At 38.3% G+C, this 22,999-nt stretch overlaps 2 protein-coding genes and 1 pseudogene across 3 annotated transcripts in view; 1 reads left to right on the top strand and 2 right to left on the bottom strand.

Annotated features, from left to right (window-relative positions):
• The window catches only part of LOC145525653 (olfactory receptor 51I2-like), a 550,369-nt gene that overhangs the window by 158,991 nt on the left and 368,379 nt on the right, over nt 1-22,999 (bottom strand). The gene's annotated exons all lie outside the window — the stretch shown is intronic.
• Nucleotides 1,271-2,222, top strand: LOC145526379 (olfactory receptor 51A7-like; annotated as a pseudogene).
• OR51S1 (olfactory receptor family 51 subfamily S member 1) lies at nt 8,062-11,809 on the bottom strand. Its single transcript, XM_081539188.1, has one exon. It carries the CDS (start codon nt 9,028-9,030, stop codon nt 8,062-8,064), a length of 969 nt encoding a protein of 322 aa, XP_081395314.1. The 5' UTR covers nt 9,031-11,809.

The raw sequence follows: 22,999 nt of genomic DNA, 5'->3' as shown, positions 1-22,999 counted from the left end.
CGTTGGAAGCCTGTCAATAAAAGCCTCAGACATGGAACTTTGGAAATTACCCATTTTGAAGGGACTATTGAGTAAGAATGGACAAGGGGTTATCCCTTTTCTCTTTGCCTCTGAATTCCATTCCCCCACAAAGGCAGACTGTCAGCTGCACCACTGGGGCTTCTCTGGTGTAGAGTTGTTAAAAGGAGAGTCACCCAAGGTGTCAGTGATGCTGATGCCAGGGGTGTGAGCAGGGCCAAGTCTAAACGGCAGAGATAAGAATCTGAGTTTCAAGTCACCAATTTAAGGGCATTCACAGAGAAGCCAAGAACAATGAGAAAAGAACGTGGAAGAGGGGAAAAAAGAGCAAAATCTGTGGCTATTCTGAGCAGGACCAGTAGCAATTGCATGAAAGGATGTGAGGCTTTAGGCAACAACAAATAACTACTGTGGTGTGTACCGCATGGGAACATTGCAAGGGAACATTAACTGCATCTGAAAGGCTGAGACACAGTGCATGCTTAGGATTGTAGTAGATTGATTTTATATTTTCATACACATGTTCCATGAACAATAATATAAGATTTAGTCCTCCTTTAACTCCTGTTACTATAGCATCTGTGGTTTGTTTGAGTAAATGACCATTGATCACATCCATGATGTTATAGCTTTTCCAGATTGCAATATATTCCAATTTAGTTTACTTGATGCATAAACCTCCAAATGCAATGGCGTAAAAAAAGAAAAGTTATTAAAGCACTCTACTACTTCTATAGAAGTGGAACCACCTGGGTTTCCCAGGTGGCACTAGTGGTAAAGAACCCACCTGCCAATGAAGAAGACAGAAGACACTCGGGTTCAATCCTTGGGTTGGGAAGAGCCTCTGGAGGGGGGCATGGCAACCCACTCCAGTATTCTTGCCTGGAGAATTCCATGGACAGAGGAGCCTGGCATGCTACAGTCCATAGGGTTGCCAAGAGTCGGACATGACTGCAGAGACTTAGCACGCAACACACACTTCTATAGAGTTGTTTAGAAGTATATAAGGGAATAAAGATAGACTCGAAGAGTATAAAGATCTCAGATAAAAATGAAGAATCTTTTTAAATGTACTCCTTATTTTTTCTTTATATAGAAAAAGTTATATTACCATTATTTTTTGACACCTAAGTGTGAACTGTGTTTAATTTAACTGACAACTAAAGTGAGTTGTGTTCAGTAAATATAACTAAGAGAATAATAATGTGATTATTTATCTACCAGGAGCAGATATGTAAGAGACCTGTTTATAATGCTTCCTCTCAATGCCTCAGAAGCTGCAGTCTCCACATTCCTATTGATTGGGATTCCAGGGCTTGAGGGTGTGCACATTTGGATCTCCATCTCTATCTGCCTAGTGTACCTCATGGCTATTCTGGGCAACTGCACCATTCTATTTGTCATCAGGACAGAACCTTCTCTGCATGAGCCCATGTACCATTTCCTCTCCATGCTGGCATTATCGGACCTGGGTCTGTCTTTCTCTTCTCTTCCCACCATGCTGAGGATATTTTTGTTCAACGCCATGGAGATTTCTGCTGATGCCTGCATTGCTCAGGAATTTTTCATCCATGGATTCACAGACATGGAGTCCTCAGTACTCCTGATCATGTCCTTTGATCACTTTGTAGCCATTTGCAACCCCCTGAGATACAGATCCATCCTTACTAGCTCCAGAGTTTTGCACATTGGGTTAGCATTTGCTTTTAAAAGCATTCTCCTAGTTCTTCCCCTTCCTTTCACTTTAAAGAGACTCAAATACTGTAATAAACGCCTGTTATCCCACTCCTACTGCCTCCACCAGGACATCATAAAGCTGGCGTGCTCTGACAATAGAGTTAACTTCTACCGGTCTGTTTGTTGCACTCTGTATGATGTCAGACAGTATGTTAATTGCTGTCTCCTATGTGTTTATTCTGAAGACTGTATTGGGTATTGCATCTCACAGGGAATGGCTTAAAGCTCTTAACACCTGTGTGTCTCACATTTGTGCTGTGCTCATCTTCTATGTGCCCATCATCACCTTGGCTATCATGCATCACTTTCCCAAGCATATGTCCCCTGTGGCTATGGTTCTGATAGCTGATGCATTCTTGCTGGTACCACCCTTGATGAATCCCATCTTGTATTGTGTAAAAAGTCGGCAGATTAGAGTGAAGATTCTGGAAAAATTGGAAAAACTGGGTCTGAAGTCTAAATTATGAGGCAAAGGTGGAAGTTCCATTTTCTCTACATCAAATTGTCTTAGGAGTAGGACAAAGTTTCTTTCAAATAGGAGATGCTTCCATTTACTTTAGAGTCCTTAATTATATTAGCTAATTAATTAAGTAATCTATTAATATCTATCAGGGATGTCACACACCACAGATTTTTGATAGTAAGGAAGAAGAGGCTTACAATTTATAAAGCAGGTAGTGAGCCTGTTGTTGTTGTTGGAGGAGACTGAGGACATCTATCCTCAAGTAAAAGAGTAAAGAAGACATCTAACCTCAGAGAAGCTTCTAAGTAGGAGTTGAACTGTAATTGGGAGAATTCTGCAAGGTTCTGGACCATTTAGCATCTTTATATTTGCCTCTCAGTATTTGATTCCTCCTTGTGATTTACATTAAATCCTTTCCAGTGTGACTAGGTTTGTGTAAGTAAGTTTTCTTCCTTGCTAACCAAAGGGTGATCCACTGATGTGCCTCAGCAGCATTGGGGAAATAATAAGAATCATAGGAGTTCATCCTTCATCAAGCCTATTAAGTCAGAATCTGTCTTTTAACAAGATTCTAGGTGATTGGTGTGTACATTAATGATTGAAAAATACAAAATACTTTCCTGGGGTAATGTGAAAGGGAAACCTAAAGAGTGTGTCTTTTGCTAAAGCCAATTTGGGGGGAAATTGTAGGAGGAAATCCTTGGGGACCAAAGGATGGAGACCTATATACATCATCAACATTCATACGTCTCTCTCATTGATACACTCTGAATTTACACAAGGAAAGAGTTATGAATGCTTCATATTTAAAAGTCTCTTCAAGATGAAATACTTCATTCATTGTATATGCTTGGCAGGTGTATCTCAATTTGAACTAAAAGAATAGTCTAAATGAAAGGGTGTGGGTAAAATGGCTAGCATAAAGAACTGTAATAAACATTAGAGAACAAATTATGATTCCAGAAGTTCTTATTAATATCTCTATCCCCCTATGTGCTGTTGAGAGGAGAAAGAACATTTGAGTTCTTCCTGAAACTTATCATTCAAGTTGGTATGGAATAATTTTCAGAGAGAGAAAGGTGCTATGAATGGTAATAGTGACCACTGGAAACCAAAGATGTGGGTGTGGCCAGTAGTCAGGAGAGAGTGAGAGCTGGGAGAGAGCAGTTAAGGCCCTGCTGTGAAATGAAGAGCTCTTTGCTCCCATTTCTTAGTAAAGTAATAAACACACGGAGGCAGTCAGTGGTTCTGCATTTAGCTCATCTACCCCCAAGTTACAAAGGGCCATTCAAAATGCTTCAGTAGTTTCGTGTATATAATGAGGTGTTAGGAACTTAAACTTCCAACTGTAAAAGTTCTTTATACAGATTGAATATGCATACAAAGTTTAAATATAGTTATTTTAATTTCCATGATTAACTCCAAAAAAACTACCATTTATTGAATATTTTATATATTCAGACACTATGATACAGAGACCTGATTGCATGAAATCCTTATTGCACCTATTTTACAAATATGGAACAACTAATGCCAAATCACTCAGGAATAATGGACTGAGGATTCTAAGCCAGGCCTATGTGACTCCACATTCTTTCTATCGAACATTCTATTCTTGGTAAATAAATGGGAAGATGGAGGTAGGTGTTCCAGGGAAGAGGAAAGAGTGGGCTTTGGGAGAAAAAAAAGGTTTCTCAGAGACCTCATCACTATTCTTCAAGACCAAGCTGTTTCTCCATTCAATAATTTTAAAAGAGTATTTTGTAGCAGGGGTTTCGAATTAAGGCAAATCTGAAAATAAATTGTTTAGTAACTAATTTTGTAGACTTGGGGGCATTCTTAAAATCTCACCCTCAGTATTCTCATTCATGAAATTGAGAGACTGACATCTAATTAGTTTATTAAGAGAATATATAGTATATCTTAAAGAATCAGTTCAGTTCAGTCGCTCAGTCGTGTCCGACTCTCTGCGACCCCATGAATTGCAGCACGCCAGGCCTCTCTGTCCATCACCAACTCCCGGAGTCTACCCAAACCCATGTCCATCAAGTCGGTGATGCCATCCAACCATCTCATCCTCTGTCGTCCCCTTCTCCTCCCGCCCCCAATCCTACCCAGCATTAGGGTCTTTTCCAATGAGTCAACCCTTCGCATGAGGTGCCCAAAGTATTGGAGTTTCAGTTTCAACATCAGACCTTCCAATGAACACCCAGGATTGATCTCTTTTAGGATGGATTGATTGGATCTCCTTGCTGTCCAAGGGACTCTCCAGAGTCTTCTCCAACACCACAGTTTAAAAGCATCAATTCTGCGGCGCTCAGCTTTCTTCACCGTCCAACTCTCACATCCATACATGACCACTGGAAAAACCATAGCCTTGACTAGACGGACTTTTGTTGGCAAAGTAATGTCTCCGCTTTTAAATATGCTATCTAGGTCGGCCATAACCTTCCTTCCAAGGAGTAAGCATCTTTTAATTTCATGGCTGCAGTCACCATCAGCAGTGATTTTGGAGCCCAAGAAAATAAAGTCTGACACTGTTTCCACTGTTTCCCCATCTATTTCCCATGAAGTGATGGGACCAGATGCCATGATGTTAGTTTTCTGAATGTTGAGCTTTAAGCCAACTTTTTCACTCTCCTCTTTCACCTTCATCAAGAGGCTCTTTAGTTCTTCACTTTCTGCCATAAGGGTGGTGTCATCCGCATATCTGAGGTTATTGATATTTCTATATGAGGCTATAACTGTTTCTGTATTCCTAGAATATGTTCTAATATATCACTGTATATTCTTATCTTGTCACTAAATGGATTTCATCTGAAAATTTGATTTTTTCACTTTTCATTTAAAATGTGTTCTTCTATAATCACAAGCAACAAGGATGTTTCAACTGTTCAACATATTAAAATAGACAATTATTATTGTGTTAGTGAATGCTGAAAAAGCATTTAATAGGATTCATTAAGTAAGATTATTAAAATTTTTTTAAAAATGCAACATAAATGAACTATTTAAGTGTTATAAAGTTTATTCAAAGATCTAGCATTCAACCATCTAGCAGTGCCAGTAAGTGAAACACTAATGCCATTTAAATAAAATGAGAAACAACATTTTATGTTCACTCCTAAACTTTCATAACAGGTGGGAGATTCCAATGAATTTAATAAAACAAGAAAATGAAATAATTTATATGACTATTAGGGGAACATTACCTATCATCTGTTTTTACTTATGAATGCTATTAGTAAATAAAAATAAAATACAAAACTTTAAAAATGCTCCTAAAAGTTTATGATAATTTGGTAAAGTACATGCTAATGCAAGATAAAAATGTTTTTCTCAACCCAGCAATATATATGTGGAGATAGAAATGGCCGGTTATCTCAGTTGATTAGAGCATGGTGTTAATAAGACCAAGGTCCTAGGTTCGAGCCCCTTACAGACCACAGAAAGTTTTCCTCCTTACCACCCAAGGTGGTTACATGTTAAGGGCTTCCCAGGTGGTGCTAGTAGTAAAGAACCTGCCTGCCAATGCAGGAGACTTGAGAGACATGGGTTTGATTCCTGGGTGGGGAAGATCCCTTGGAGAAGAAAATGGCAACCCACTCCAGTATTCTTGCCTGGGAAAACCCATGGAGAGAGGAGCCTGGCGGGCTATAGTCCTTGAGGGTGACTGAGCACACACACACACACAGAAATGGGGTAATGTTTTATTTATAATAGCAACACAATCATGCATTTAAAAAACTACATAGAAATAGATTTAAATAAAGTGAATACTTTTATTGAAAAGGGTAAAAACAGTATTAATAAATGAAATACATAAATTGTTGGATGTGGAAACTTATCATGAATGCTGATTTGGTTATATTTAATCTATTAAAAATGTAATTCTTGTTAGAATTTCAAAGTTTTTAATTGTTTTTGAGAGAGGATCACTTTATACATCATATTAACCAAATCACACTATGAGGCTGGTCTAATAGATCAGTGATATGTGAATATATATGACACATATATTGTTGTTGTTCAGTTGCTCAGTTTTGTCTAACGCTATGGCCCCATGGACTGCAGTACACCAGGCCTTCCTGTCCATCACCAACTCCTGGAGTTTGCTCAAACTCATGTCCATTGAGCCAATGATGCCATCCAACCATCTCATCCTCTGTCACCCCCTTCTCCTCCTGCCCTTAGTCTTTCCAAGCATCAGAGTCTTTTTCAAAGAGTCAGCTCTTTGCATCAGGTGGCCAAAGTATTGGAGCTTCAGCATCAGTTCTTCCAATGAGTATTCAGGGTTGATTCCCTTTTGAATTGACTGGTTTGACCTCCTTTGCTGTCCAAGGGACTCTCAAGAGTCTTCTCTAGCACCACAGTTTGAAAGCATCCATTCTTCAGTGCTCAGCCTTCTTTATGGTCCAACTCTCACATCCGTATATGACTACTGGAAAAACGATAGCTTTGACTATATGGACCCTTGTTGGCAGAGTGATGCCTCTGCCTTTTAATACGCTGTCTAGGTTTGCCACAGCTTTCTTCCAAGGAGCAAGCGTCTTTTAATTTCATGGCTACAGTCACCATCTGCTGTGATTTTGGAGCCCAAGGAAAGAAAGTCTCTCACTGTTTCCATTGTTTCCCCATCTATTTTCCATGAAGTGATGGGGCCAGATGCCAAGATCTTCATTTTTGGAATGTTGAGTTTTAAGTCAGCTTTTTCACATATATATCATACTCCATAAGAAGATTTCTAAAGCAAAGTCCATATCCATACATACACCTAAAATATGACATATATGCTGCTTAGTCAGTCATGTCTGAGTCTTTGTGACCCCATGGACTGTAGTCTGCTAAGCTCCTCTATTCATGGGATTCTCCAGGTAAGAATACTGGAGTGGGTTGCCATTCCCTTCACCAGGGAATATTCCCAATCCAGGGGTTGAACCAGGTCTCCTGCACTACAGGTAGATTCTTTACCATTTGAGCCACCAGGGAAGCCAAAAATATGACATACATAGTTTTTTTATTTCAGTGAGAAAAAAGAGAATGTATTAATAGATGATGCTGCCACGAGTACATAATTACCTTGTTAACATAACATTGGACTTAGAAAGAAAAGTCATTATAACAGTTCTTTTAAAAAAGGCTGAAGAGAATATGTGCAGAACAGGTTAAAGACACTTGTTTTAAAAGCAACACATGAAAAACAAAAATTATAAAGACATATAAAAGTGGATTTGATTATGTAAAACTGTATTTACTTGAGATTTGGTTGCTTAAATAATGAAAAAGGCAAATACTATATTGGCAAAGGTATAAAAAGGATTTTATATAAAAGATTTCTTGCACATTTGTTTTTAAAACCATAAACAATACAGTAGAAAAATGGATGAAGGCTTTTTGAAGAGACTATTCATAGAGGAGGAAACAAAATAGCCTACAGATATGTGAAGGACACTGTTTCTATTAGGAAAATCTGATGTAAAGTAAAATTCATCACTAATAAAATTGATGAAAATTTAAGAATAATGGTAACAGGGAATTCTGGTGGACATGCAGAAAACCCACACTCCTAACACACCTTAATGGTTGTGACAAGACTGAGATTCTGACCCTTTCTGGGCCATGGATGTGATGTTAATAGGGGCTCACAATAGACCACTCCCCTTCTCTAGGGCTCATAAACTTTCATCAATATGCACATACACACTTCAAGGGACAGGAATATACATCTGTGTACATGCACGTTTGTGTACCTGAATGGCATTTTATGCATGATGAACTGAGTTCTCAGTCATGGAAACCTTTGTGTCAGATAACCACCAAATAGGGAGGGAACATTCTTCTCACTAAGCACAACCCACCTTCCTGGGCTGCAATCTCTTGTGGATTCTCTCTCTAATCTCCTTCATCTTGACACTATAGAGAATAGGGTTTATCAATGGGGGAAGCAGGAAGTGGACATAGGAGAGAAGAGTATGGGCAGGCTGAGGGATTGGCATCCTGAGACGATCAATGAGAGCCAGGAGGACCATGGGCACATAGAAGAGAAGCACAGCAGAGAGGTGAGCAACACAGGTTTGGCCAGCCTTCCAGCGATCCTCACTGGATCCCAAACCTTGCAACACCCTGCCAATTAGGCCATAGGAGAAGAAAATAAGCAGAGGATCCAAACCCATGGAGGACAGGACCACAAAGAGGCTGTAGACCTCTCCCCTACCTCCGGGGCAGGCCAAACGGGCCATATCCGGGTGCAAGCAGTAAGAATGGGTCAGGACCTGTGGATGGCAGTAAGGCATGTGGGCCAGGAGGAATGGCAGGGGCAGGTGGAGACCCAGGCATCGGAAAGCAATGGCCACACAGATCTTGCTGATGACATCATTGGTGAGGAATGTTGGGTAGTGGAGAGGGCGGCAGATGGCCAGTGCCCGATCCAAGGCCATGGCGAGTAAGACAGAGGACTCCATGATGGAAAAGACATGGACAAAGAACATCTGGAGGAGGCAGGCTGAGGCAGAGACAGCATGAGTATTCGCAAAGGCAAGACCCAGAAGGGTGGGCATCAGGGCTGTGGACAAGCCAACATCAGACATGCTAAGCAGGAAGAGGAAAAAGTACATTGGGCGGTGCAGTGTGGGCTCCAGGGCAATGATCCAGAGGATAGCACCATTGCCCAGGGTAGACAGAAGGTAGACAGTGATGAGGGGTACTGCCCACCAGGAGGGTACAGCCGACAGGCCTGGCAGGCCCACCAACCAGAAGGTGGGGGCCATGGAAGTGCTTGTATTGGGAGCTGAGTGGGTGAGGAATGTTGACATACTTCAGGATCCCACTTTGAACTCTGGAAACTGAAAACTGATTAGAAAGATTTATTTAACCTTACGACACATTTGCATAAGGCTTTCTAAAACTGCCTGCCCCCTCCCTCTCCTGCCCCAGGCACACATACACAGACTCATTCTAGTATCCTGCCATAGTCATCCCTTGCCTTGGAGCATTTTCTATAGCTCTCCACAAAGCTCTGATTGTCTCTTTAAATTATTTTCCCATTTTCCTCAACCCTGTTTTTTGCTGTAGTTTTTTTCCTAATTTGCTCCCTCCTTTAACAGAAAACACCCATAAGGGGGTCTAAACTCCTATGAGTACGTTTTCTTTTTAAATGTATTTGGTTATACAGAATCTTAGTTGCACCATGCAAATTAAGTTGCAGCATGTGAGATCTAGTTCCCTGACCAGGGATTGAACCCCAGGCTCCCTGCATTGTATGGAGTGTTAGCCACTGGACCACCAGGGAAGTCCCTAAACATGTTTTCTACTCCTCCCAGTCCCAGGCAATCTGACTTCTGTGCTGCCTTAACACACATTTCAATTCACTTTAACTGCTCTCATTAGTCATCCATTACTCCTTTATTACTAAATCTAGGAGCACTTACACTTCCTAAACTGATGTATTTCTCAATGAGCTTTGGCTCTTATGAAACACTTTCTCCTTTTCTTTTTAATTTTACCTCTCAGAATTTATATTCTTAGTTCTCCATGCCCTTTCCCATCCAATTTATACACTGGTATTTTTGAGAATCTTTATTTGGCTATTTCCTTTTTCCTCAGTGACATTCCTCCTGACTTCAACTAAACTTTATAAATTGATGAATCATAAATATATCCCCAGATCATTCTATATTTAGCTCACCCAAATCTCTACTTGGATGTCGTAAGCATTTTAAATTCAAATAATCCAAATCAGATCTTAACAAATGTATTCACATACAAAATATCAAATTGTACTTAGTTCTTATACTGCAAACAAAAATCAACTAAAAAAGGTTTAAAGATTTAAACATAAGACCTGGAACTGCTAGATGAAAATATAAGGGAAAAGCTTCATGGCATAGGAATTGGTGATAATTTCTTGAGTATGACACTAAAAGCACATGTGACAAAAGCAAAATTAGAAAAGTGGCACAATATCAACTGAAAAACTTCTGTATAGTAAAGGAAACAATCAATGGAGTAGAACGGTAACCTACAAAATGGAATAGGATATTTGTAAACCATATATCTGATATATCTAATATCTAAAATACATAAAGAGTTTCTACAGCTCAATAGCAAAAAAGGAATAACTCCAATTTAAAAACGGGAAAGGAATTGAGTAGGCATTTCTCCCAAGATTACATACAAATGGCCAACAGGTGCATGAAAAGATACTGAACATCAGTAATAATCAAGGAAATGCAAATAAAATCTTAATTATATAATAACCTCATGCTTGTTAAGATGACTATATTTTTTTTTAAAAAAGATAGGAGTTGGCAAGGATATGAAGAAACTGGAACCCTTGTACACTGTTACTGGGAGTGTGAAATGGTGCTGTCGCCAAGGAAAACAGTACAGTGTTCCTCAAAAAATTAAAAATGGAATTGCTAAATGATCCATAAATCTGTTTTGGGGTATACATTCAAAAAATTTGAGATCAGAATCTCAAAGGATATCTGTACCCCCATGTTCCTTGGAGTACTATTCATAATAGTCAATATATGGAAACAACTTAAATGTCAGTCAGTGGATAAATGAATAAAGAAAATATGGTATACACACAAGGAAGGCTGTTTCTGTTGTTGTTATTTAGTCACTGAGCCGTGTCTGATTTTTTGTGACCCCATGGACTGTAGCCTGCCAGGTTCCTCTGTCCATGGGATTTCCTAGGCAAGAATACTGGAGCAGGTAACAATTTCCTTCTCCAGGGGATTTTCTTGATGCAGGGATGGAACCTGTGTCTCCTCCATTAGCAGGCGGATTTTTTTTTTAAACCACCGAGTCACTAGGTGAGCCCACAAGGAAGGTTATTCAGCCTTAAGAATGAAGGATAACTTGCCATATACTACAACATGGATGGACCTGGAGACAGTATGCTAAGTGAAATAAGCCTGTCACAGAAGGACAAATACTGCATGATTCCACTTATATGAAGTATATAAATAGTCAAACTCAGAAACAAAGAGGCAAACGGTGGTTGCTGGGAGAGGGGAAAATTCTGTTTAATGAATAAAAAGTTTAAGTTATGCAAGATGAAAGTTTCTAGAAATCTTCTGTATAACATTGTGCCTAGAGTTACCAACTTAAAATTTTAAGAAGGTTAGATGTCATGATTCATTCTTAAAATAAAAAATTTCACAGCAAAAAAAAAAATCTAATATAACCATGGTATTTTTGTACTGCTGCTGTTGCTGCTAAGTCGCTTCAGTCGTGTCCGACTCTGTGCGACCCCACAGACGGCAGCCCATCAGGCTCTGCCCTCCCTGGGATTCTCCAGGCAAGAACACTGGAGTGGGTTGCCATTGCCTTCTCCGCATGGTATTTTATATGAGGTTAAAAGATTAGGGAAACAATGGAACAGAGTGTCCCTAAATGGAACAATATTTGCAGCTTACATTACTGAATGAAGTTCAGAATTTGAAATACATTAAAAAACTACAAATAAATAAGAGAGATGAGTAATCTAACATCAAATTTGGAAAATATGATTTTTTTTCTTATAAGAATAAATACAAATACCAAACAAATGTACAATAAAATCAGTCCCAATGGTAACCAAAAGAATACACATTTTCAAAATAATAAAACTTCTCCTACCCATCACATGAGATAAATCATAAAATCTGATAAACTTATATTCTAGAAAAGATTAAGGGCCTGCTCTTAATCAAGGCTGCAAGATTATAAAACTGTGCTCCCAAAAGGGAGCAATTTGGCAGAACTCATTAAAACAAGAACTTTATTTGGCAGTTCTAGTTCTTGATATATTAACCAGACAGATCGACTCTCATATGCATAAAGAAGCATAAAGATGATTTTTGTTTGCAAAAGGAAAAAAGAAGTAGAGTTCTTTATAATTCTTCAAATAATTCCGATAACTAATTAATCAGGGGGATGGTCATGATGAGCAATAATCTTAATAGTTAAGAATGAAAATATATTGTCTAGTGATTTCTATACAATGGCATCAGTTTAAAACCCTCTTAAAGTACTCTGTCTCCCTGATAGCTACATTTGTACTTAAATGCCTAGAAGCCCTGGAAGGATTTGCATTCAATTGATTTGATTAGAGTAGTAATGGCTGTGGAAAAGGAAGTAATACTGGATCAAGGATAGGAATTCAAAGATGACTTTGGCCTTATGCCTAATACTTTATTTTTTCAGAAAGATAGATTCTTGTATTAAATGAGTAACTGTCAATTATTCAGTAAGCTCCATTGTTTCATATCAAATATTTCTCCCTAATCCAATTCTTTCACTCATCAACAATGCTGTGGTCTTTGCTGAGGCTTATATTTGCATTATCTCGATTGGTTTCCCTGCTACCAATTCTTCTGCTTTTTAATCCTTCCACCACACAGATCCCACAGTGTTATTTCCAGTTTGCTGTCTGATAATGTGGCTGTGACATCCTGATGGATGGACTCTGTTTTAAAGCAGTGGAAAACCAGATGGATTTGAGGAAAGACGTCACAGCCACATTATCAGACAGCAAACTGGAAATAACACTGTGGGATCTGTGTGGTGGAAGGATTAAAAAGCAGAAGGATGGGATGGGGAGGGAGGTGGGTGGGGGGTCCGGGAAGGGGAACACATGTAAACCCATGGCTGATTCATGTCAATGTATGGCAAAAACTATTACAATATTGTAAAGTAATTAGCCCCCAACTAAAATAAATAAAAAAAATAAAAAATAAAAAAATAAAACAGAGTCCAAAACCCCTTTACCCTCTGTCCCCAAACAACGTTTACTGTTTAATCCAATTCTATTCTATTTCTACTCCCTGTTTTAGCCTTCCAGCCCTATTGTTGACTCCTCAGGTACGTCACTGACTTTCACACCTTCAAAAATACAATACATAAGTGCAATTTTCTTCTCTCTCTCTGTATCATCATGCCACATATATATCATGGAGTTCCAACACAGATACTGTTTCTCTCTCCCCTGAACCCCTGCAGACCATCTTTTCTCCCAGGACCCGGGATAGATTACTTACCCTCTCCTGTCACGCTCTGGCACATTCCCTAATACAGTCTCTAACATTCTCAGTTATTAATATTTCTTTCTATGCTTTCCTTCTCAATGAACTGTTACTTCCTCAAGATAATCCTGTTCTTTATTTTATTCATTATAGCTCTTCCAGTTTCTAATTTATGTGTGGATGTTCAGTGTGCTCAATCATGTCCAACTCTGCAACCCCACAGACTATAGCCTACCAGGCTCCTCTGTCCATGGAATTTTACAGGCAAGAATACTGGAGTAGGCTTCTGTCATTTTCTCCTCCAGGGGATCTTCACAACTAAGGGATCAAACCCACATCTCTCGTGTCTCCTGCACTGGCAGGTGAATTCTTTACCACTGTGCCACCTACAGAGCCCTTCTATTAATAGTTTATATTAAGCTGCAAATAAATTTGATTCATAAGTCTTTTATACTACTATTTTACACTTCTGCAATTCTGTTTCTCTAAATTTTCTTCTGGATTTGATCACTCCTTCTGAAATGCCCACTTGGTTTTATTATTCCATAACTATCACCTTTCTCAAAATCTTCCCATCCACTCCTCATGCAGATCTAAGTTTCTCCAAAATATTATTCTTTCCTTCAGTGGAGGGCTTTCTTCCCAACCTATTTCTAGTTCACACCTTCCCCTCCTGTTTCTTGGGTTCTCTGCCTCTCTATCCACTAGATGGAGCTTTCGAGTGTTGGGGCTTACAATCAGGAGAATGAAGGTTCCTGCTATATACCATACATTTCATGGAACATCCCTGTTCATTAAAACAGGTCAGGTAATGAGTTATGCTTGATAGATGTAAGGCAGAAATATGCTTGGGACAGGTTTCTGTTGTGGGGATATTTAAGTCACTATATTTGGCAAATCCACTGAGCAATGAAAGTAAGTGAAAGTCACTCAGTCGTGTTCAATTCTTTGCCACCCCATGGGCTTTATTTATAGTCCATGGAATTCTCCAGGCCAGAATACTGGAGTGAGAAGCCGTTCCCTTCTCCAGGGGGTCTTCCCAACCCAGGGGTTGAACCCAGGTCTCCCACACTGCAGGCAAATTCTTTACCAGCTGAACTTTTCAGAATTGTGAAAGTCTTCTCATGCATACCTAACAAGTATACAAGAAGCACTTATATTGTCTCCCATTTACACTATTCAAACACAAAAGGACACTCACATCTGGTAATCAGTGTGAATGCCCACACATAACACAGACATATATATATGCACTCACACATGTTTATTCATACTGATACACAGAAACGCATACACTTTCATATACTCATGTAAAAAAAAGGTTTATTCATGGACAGAGGTATTTTTGAGGCTGATGCATATTAAATTAGCAGATATTTAAACAAAATGTAATGCATACTCATGCAAACACTCAACCATGCAGAATGCTCATTCTCTAAGATAGAAGCACTTCTGAATATGTACTGATATGTATACACATAGTCACATGAAAATACATGTGGAACAAAAGCACCCATACATCCATGTATTAGTATATTGTTATCATACATACACTCATCTCCACAGATTGTGAATGGCAAGTGCCCTTAACCAATCTTTTGCTGCTTTACACCGTCAGAGCCAAGTAAATACAAAGACTCAATCATTTTCCATAAATACACCTGCAGACAATGAGTAAGTCTACCTCTTGACATACACATATTTTTTAGATGTTCAGCAACTTCCTTCATTATGCAGCACACAAACATATATCTACACCCATCAGAAATGCAGGTGATCATAAACACACATCTAATAATCACATCTCACATCATTCATTTTTATCAATATTTTACTTAGGGTATTTTTTATCCATATTTTACTTCAAATATCTGATAGGTTACTACAAAGACAAGTATAAGCTCCATTTTTCTCAAACTGAAATCTTGCTTTCTATAGATTTATTTCTGTGATTCAAAAGTGAAAGTGGGGACATTATCAACAAAAGACATGTATAAATACTTAACGATGTTTTCGGAGAGAGGACAAGTTTCACTCATTACTGGCTTAGTTCTCTGCAATTTGAAATACAAGTGGCTCAGGCTACTAAAGAGATAGAACATGGGATATTTTGTTATAGGGGATATTTGAGGCTGGCATGATGGAGAGATTGGAGAAGCCATACAGAGATGGCAGAGTATTATGAACAAATGTTCTCAATTTACAGTTGCGTCCAGACCAAGACTGGCTATAGGGTTCTCACTAAAACTCTCCCTGCTACTTACCAGGCCACCATCGAAGAATGTGTGTGTCAGACAGGGTCTTCAGTTGCAGATGAATGCTACAGAATTAGAAGTGGCTAATTTGAGAAATTGCTAAGTTAGGTCATAGGGGATAAATCGCAGTAGGAAGAAATGGCCAAGGGATTGGACTTTTCTCCAAGGTGATGATTGCCCCTCCATTTCCTGAGAGACCTCCTCTTGTCTCCATATTAACCTTGACTGTACTGAAGAGATATTTTCAGGGCCAAGAACTAATGAATCTGCTGGAGGCAGGTAGTATATGCATATGACACAATAAGAGATCAAAGCAGATATGTTATGAAATTTGAATACTCAAGAGACCTAGGCATATAAGAAACATTTTAAAAAAGGTGTCACATGTGGGATTGAGAAATAAAACAATCCAGGGAACAAAAATGATTTGGTAAATTATAGAGTCTAACTTTTGGTAATAAGCTCTCTATTTTTTGTCTCAAATCTGTGGCTGGTTGGAATACAAGGCAGGGATCAGTTCTGCTACTCTGTATATTCAGGTTCGTTCTTACACTGTGTCTTTGTGAGGACACCCATGGGATTTAGCTTTGCTCTGAAGAATCTGGGAAAAGGGACCCCTGGTAATCTTATCAGGAGTGTAAGGTAGGCAGAAAGCCAGCCCACATATAGGGGATAGCATATACTGCTACTGAATTTTCAAGATTCCTCAAGCTCCACCAACCAGATTTTGGCCACCAGGGGGCTTAGAACTATACTATGTTAATTTTTCCAATAGCTTTTTAGTTTCTATTGGAGTATAGCTAATTAACAATGTCGTGATAGTTTCAGGTGGATAGCAAAGAGACTCAGCCATACCTGTACATGTATCCATTCTCCCCCAAACCTCCCTCCCATTCAGCCTGCCACATAATATTGAGCAGAGTTCCCCGTGCTATATAGTAGGTCCTTGTGGGTTATACATTTTAAAGAACTATACTATATTAATTTTAAGACATGTCTCATTGATATATTTGGTCTTCAAAATCTGCTTCAAGTGACTTCCTATCTCTAAAATATGGTGGTAACTGTGAAAGTCCTTTATGCCTAGTCTCCAAGACTTTAACCCAATCCTGAATACTGCATGCTGGTTCAGAATCCATGCCTTTGCATGGACAGTTATTTCTACCTTCACTCCATTATCCATCTCAGGAAACAATTTATTCTTACAAGAGCTCATCTGCTACCAGTTCCCATAGACCTGCTAATGTTAATATATTACTCCATGCAAACAAATCACTTCTTATTATTCTCTTAACTCTACGCATCCCTCTAGCATAAACTAGTGCACTATTATAACACTTTCCATGCCTTCCTGGTACTCTGTAAGCTGTATAAAGACATATTATCTCTTATATTTTTCATTCATATAATAATGGTATCTTTCCATTATACATGAAATATATTTTTTGAATTCCATGAGCTGTTTTAAAGAGTCTGCTTATACAAAAATTGCTCTCATTGTCCAGATTCTGAACCCACAGCTCCCTCTAAATGGCATTATGCTTTTCTAAACTTTCTACTGCTCCATCCCAATTCTCCAACCCAAATCTACATTCCCATGCTTCAAAAATGGAAGTAACTTACTGCAAATGGTCAAATTCTTTACCCTATCTTCTTTCTGCCCTCTCAGGCTCAAAAACAGTAACTTTCACACCTATTTCTCCCTCTACTTTTCTCATTCTTGTTTCATCTCCCCAATTACTACCCTCTCCCCATTTACTTTATCACTCTTACCTTGAGTCTTATGGTCCTTTTCACACCTGCTTCTCCCTTTGTGCAGTTCACTCGGTTCTCCCAGCGACCCTCACACACTTTGGGGTTCTATTGGACTGCCTCAGATGTATTCTTTATGCTACCCTTGTTGTACAGATTCTAGGGGAGTGAGTGGGGTGTGGGGTACAGGAAAGTAGAGCACAGGTGTCCAGTCTCTTGTTGCCAGAGCCCCATGGGGATCCTGAGAATACTGTAGTTAGTTAAGGGTCTGTGGTTCTGCCCAGAGGAAGCATCATGATAACCTTTGAACTGTAGATGGAAGGGAAGAATCCTTCCATCCCCAGCATCGAATCTTGCTCTCACAGCCTGAAAACCAGTCTCTTTTGACCCCACACTAACCCTGAGCTCATAGGCCCACTAGGTCCTGATGCCCTGTTTTGTCCTGGCCTTTCTGCTCTTCGGTAGTTTACAACCTCTCCCAAGTCTTTTTTTCAAAGAGCAGATAATGAGCCCCAGAGAGTGTCCCAGGTTTAGTCCATAGGGACACCTTCTGGATTTGTTGCTTGTCTTTGTTTTGACTAATTGCCATGAGCTCAGTGGAGTACCACAGGATGCTAATGGCTCTAAGGGTATTCCATCTCTACAAAGATCACTTAGTCACTTTGCTTTGTAACTTCAGGCTAAGGGCTGAATCAATTCAAATAATCAATCCATTCAAACAGGGCTGTCAAATGACCTTTTATCCTTGTTATGGTTTGATGCTCATCCCCTACCACACTCACTCTGCTACACATAAAGTCAGATCTCTCTGAAATACAGCAGTGAGTTTGACTGGATCCCCTCACTCCTCTGGCCCAAATCAAGTCATTTGGGCTCACCCTTTTTCTCTCTCTTCCCTATATTTGCCCTCTTTCATTCTCCCTGCCATTTCTCATTCTTTACAAATGTCCTGTTGTCTGGTGGATCATATATCAGACACCCCCACTTCCCATGCCAGCTTGTGGCTTTTCCTTCACACTTTGGACATAATTAGCCCAAATCTCTGTAAAGAACCTAGGGACTCATGTATGTCATGCCACCCACTGCTCGTTCTCTACCTGAAGACTTTCAGGGATGTTTTTTTCCCTATAATTCCTAAGGCAGACCTGGGTAACCAGATTCCAGCTTGTGGGTTTATCCTGGCTCATCCCTGTTACTTTTACTCCTCTTGAAGAGATTGTGCACTAATGTCTTTATCCCCAGGGTACAACTAAATTTCTCCTGGACTCAAGTTACTGCATCCTTTCTCTCATTTTTTTCCAGAAAATTTCAGTGGGTGTGATCAGTTGAGGTTGCCCTCAAACGCTCCAACTGAAGCTTTTTTTACTCCCTGGGGATTAGAACTAGGACCTTGATAAAGTCAGTTTTACCTCCTCAGAACACCCACAGTCCCATAGCCAGTCCTATCATAGGTTCCCTGTTCAACTCAATGTACCATTCCCTATACTTTCATGACTTTGGGATCCAGGGTTGTCTCTTCTCTCATTTCTAAACCATAGAAATGGTCCCATATTTCTGTACTCTGGTCTTCCTAATGTTCAGGATAACTATTTTCAAATGTGATAAGTGAATCTGACCTAATACGTTGGAGGAAGGGACAGAAGTAAACCATTCCTGGGTACTTTATCTCAGATTAACATGTCTGTCATCTGCTATCATATTTCAGGAGCCCACAATATGGCCTTATGACATTCATATTTAGACCTATCTAGGTAAAAATCCCTGATTTGCTACTTTCTATTTATAATACAGGACAAGCCACTTCACATCTCCAAGCTTCAGTTTCCTCATCAGTAAAAAGAGTTTGCATGTAAGGTTAGTGAAGTGTCCAGAATATGCATGACTCCTATTATTTGCTGTATGTTCCCATCAGTGTCAGGTCTCCAATCTTCCCTCTTTTTTGTCCAAAGTGGCTTTCTCTCAAAGATAAGTTATGAGCACCTGATATATACCATATATTATTATAGGCTACAGTAGTAAACAAGGGAGTAAACAAGGGTAGTCAGGTTGCTTGTTTCACGGATCTCCCAGCAGGGAGAGTGATAGACAATAAGTGAATAAACAATTCAGACAATTCCAGATGGCTCTATCTAAGGTTTATAAAACAAACAGAAAAGGATCATGGGATAATGAGTGGAGAGTGGCTGAATACTATCAGAAGGGGATATTTCTGAAGGTTATATTTAAACTGAGATCTAAATATTGAGAATGAAATAGCCATGGGGTGATATGAACAAAGCATGTTTCAAGGAAGTTCTCAAGCAGTGAGGCAAGATTAAGTTTTTGTTTGAAGTCCAAGGAAATACCCTTGGGTGTTTTCAAAGCAGAGAAATGTAAAGATATGATTTGTGATTTTAAAAAAGTTACCTCTACCTGCCATGTAGAGTAGGAATGGATTTAGCAAGCAAAAATGGAAGTAGGAAGATCATTTAAGATTATCAGAAGATACCACATATATGTGGAATCTAAAAAAAAAAAAAGAATATAAATTAATTTCTTTACAAAACAGTAGCAGACTCAGAGACAGAAAAAACAAATTTATGGTTACCAAAGGGAAAAGGTTTGGGGGATAGATAAACTAGGAGTTCGGGGATTAACATACACACACTATTAAATTAAATTTCACTTCATACATTAAATTTCCTCAGTCTTCCCCACCCCCTACCAGCTAACAGTGATCCTCCTGATTTTAAAAGCCTTATCTTGGTTTGAGCTCCTTGTACAGTACATAACACATTTAACTTTTCTTATATTTATTTTAATATTTATTTCATTTCTAAGTCTCTCTACTATTTTGATAGAAAACATATAAGGAAATCTACCATGTTAACCACTTTTAAGTGTATAGTTTAGTGGTACTAAATATATTCCCATTGTTGGGAAATAGATTTCTGTAACATTTTGTCTTCTGAATCTGAAACTCGATAACCATTAAATGGTAGCTTCCTTTTTCCTCTCCTAAAGCTCCAGGTAACCACCATTCTATTTTATGTTTCTATGATTTTGACTACTTTTGATACCTCATATAAGTATTACACTATTAAAAGGGCTAGTATTTTTTATATTCCAATAGCAACTACTTTGTGATGATGAACATAACTACTTAGTGATGTTCATTTATTAACAATACATTAAAATGCATCTTTTTTCCTGAAAAATGAAAATTTACAGGATTAAATACCTAAACTTTAGCCACTGATTTAAGAAAAATCTCATGACATATTCCATATAGATATCAAAGATTTTATCATTAAAGAGATCAGTAGTTACTCTTGATCATATTTTTTTCTATATATATGTATCTTTTAAAAAGTCTTAAACAATTTGATGGATGAAAGGTAAAGTTACACATGGTTATATAGACAGCTTTTGAAAACAAAGTTCATCCCAATGTTAATTTGTCTTACACAAATGAAATGAAGAGCTTTGAAAAATATTGACCATATCTGCTAAAATAAATCAAAACTGAACAAACAAAACGAACATATGATATAGTTGCAAAAACACAAAGCTCTGTTTTTATTCCATTGGTACCCACACAGTGGAGTTAGTATTAATTAAAAAGAAATAGTATAGTCTCTTTATACACAGGATTATTATTTTTAATTGCTCAGTGCAATGGGACAGAGATATTAATAACTAGATAATCCACAAGTTTAATATATCTTGTTTTTCACTGTTTTTGACCAATATAGACCTGATAATGCAATGCAGCTGCTAAATCATGATAGAAAGACATACCTAAAATTTATCTTTCAAACATTTTAAGCAAGATAACTGCAAGTCAGAAAAACAAATCACTCCAATTTAGCAAAAGTATTCATAAAAGATCAAGTAGCTTAATATTTACTCTTTGGAGTGTATGTTCCCTTTGACTACAAACTATCTCCTTAACTAATAGCAAAGTACAATCCAACTATGGAATTTTGGAGGGTCATTAAATATTTCCAGATGAAAAGGCAAAAGAAAGGATATAAAGTACAGTTCTGCCTTTCTGTTCTAGAATATTGACCTCATCTTTTCTTTAAACATGGCTTTTTGCTCTCTGGGAGGAAGATGGTGGGGGAGCAATTGCTGCTTTGGTTGGCAGGTTGGTTACATCACATTGTCAGAAAGGGAAAGTGTGACTCACAACAGAAGTCAGAGTGCCTGACACTTTGCTTTTAAATGCTGATGTGCAAACAAAATGGTTGAAAATTATTTTAAAGGAGAATTCACAGTTAGGTAACAAACAAAACTTGCATGTTGTGCATGCTAGGAGTTAAAGACCCTCAAGAAAAGGGACAAAAGTCAAATTCAAAATGAAAGGAAAAGAAAAAGAAAAGAGAAGTTACAATTACCTTTCTTAGGAATTTAGACTCTTTCTTCCATTCAGGGATATTATGTGTGAAATTCCCCAGAAGAACAATGAGAAAGAAAGAATAACCCCAGAAAAAGGAAAACGATGGAGTTAGAGTGGATATGACCATGACAGACCATGTTGCCTAAGCAATCTGGATCCCACTCTCTCTTCTTTTGAAACAATGTTCACTCTAAACTCCCTAGACTGAAAGTCAAGAAGGAAATTTTCAATTTGTAAAGCAACTTGAAGATTTGAGTAGAAAATTGTTAAAAAAAAAAAATAGAAATATTCAGTAAATGTTGTTTTTTTCCCACTGCCAATGTTGCTTTAGAAACGTAGCACTGAAAGGAATGATCCACTCCAAGTTTTTATTGCACATCCTTAGATTTAGTATACACCAATACAAGACTGAGAAAATGTGTTGGTATACAACATAGGTAATTTTTCTAGTTCCCTACTAGCTAATATTCCATGAAATATGTATGGCAACGGAATTCAATATTTCTGCCCATAAAAGAGCTTCTCTTAAGCTAAGAGAGCTTTATGATGGGGAGGGCAAACCAGACTCAGTCTGCATGCTCCCCAACTTATTGTTAGTTATTGGTTGGGGATCCCTATCGCATCCTAGATCTGTGCGTGTAGTCTCCTCCACCTTTTAAGCCAGTAATGACACATTGAATTCAACATACATTCATGGCAAAAGTTCCCAGGACGTTAGGAATACAACGGGAACTTTCCTAATTACATAAAGGACATCTGCAGAAAGCTTCCTGTGACATCTTTCTTAATGATGAAAGACTTATGCTGTCTCTTTGAGATTGGGAAAAAAAGGCAAGAGCCTGTCTTTCAACACTCTTATACAACATTGTAGCAGAAGTCTTAGTCAGTGAAAGGAGAAAAAGAAAAAAAAAGAAGGAGACATATTGCCATAGATTGGAATGAAAGAAATTGAACTGTCTGATCACAAATAGCATGAGAGTCTATGCAGAAAGTCCCAAGAAATCTACAAAATGCTCTTAGAATTTAAAGAAGAGCTTGGCAAGATCATAGGAAACAAGGTCAACATACAAAAATCAGTGATATTTCTATACCCTAACAATGGATAATTGGAAATTTTTTAAAGTACCATTTAAAAGAGCATCAAAATGAGTCATTTGGGTATATATCTAACACAATTTGTGCAAGATTATTATGCCAAAAACTATAAAGCATTGCTAAAAGAAATCAAAGATGATAAATGGAGAGAATGAATTATGACTCATTACTAAGATGTCAGTTCTACCCGAGTTGTTCTAAAGATTTAATGACATTTCAATCAAAATTCCTGCAATGCTCTTTTGTAGATATAGACTAGCCGATTCTAAAATGTATATGAAAAGTC

This window comes from Giraffa tippelskirchi, chromosome 11 (genome assembly GCF_054371585.1).
Source record: "Giraffa tippelskirchi isolate mGirTip1 chromosome 11, T2T-mGirTip1v1.2.pri, whole genome shotgun sequence".
NCBI lineage: Eukaryota > Metazoa > Chordata > Mammalia > Artiodactyla > Giraffidae > Giraffa > Giraffa tippelskirchi.
This window is presented reverse-complemented; position numbering and strand designations above follow the sequence as displayed.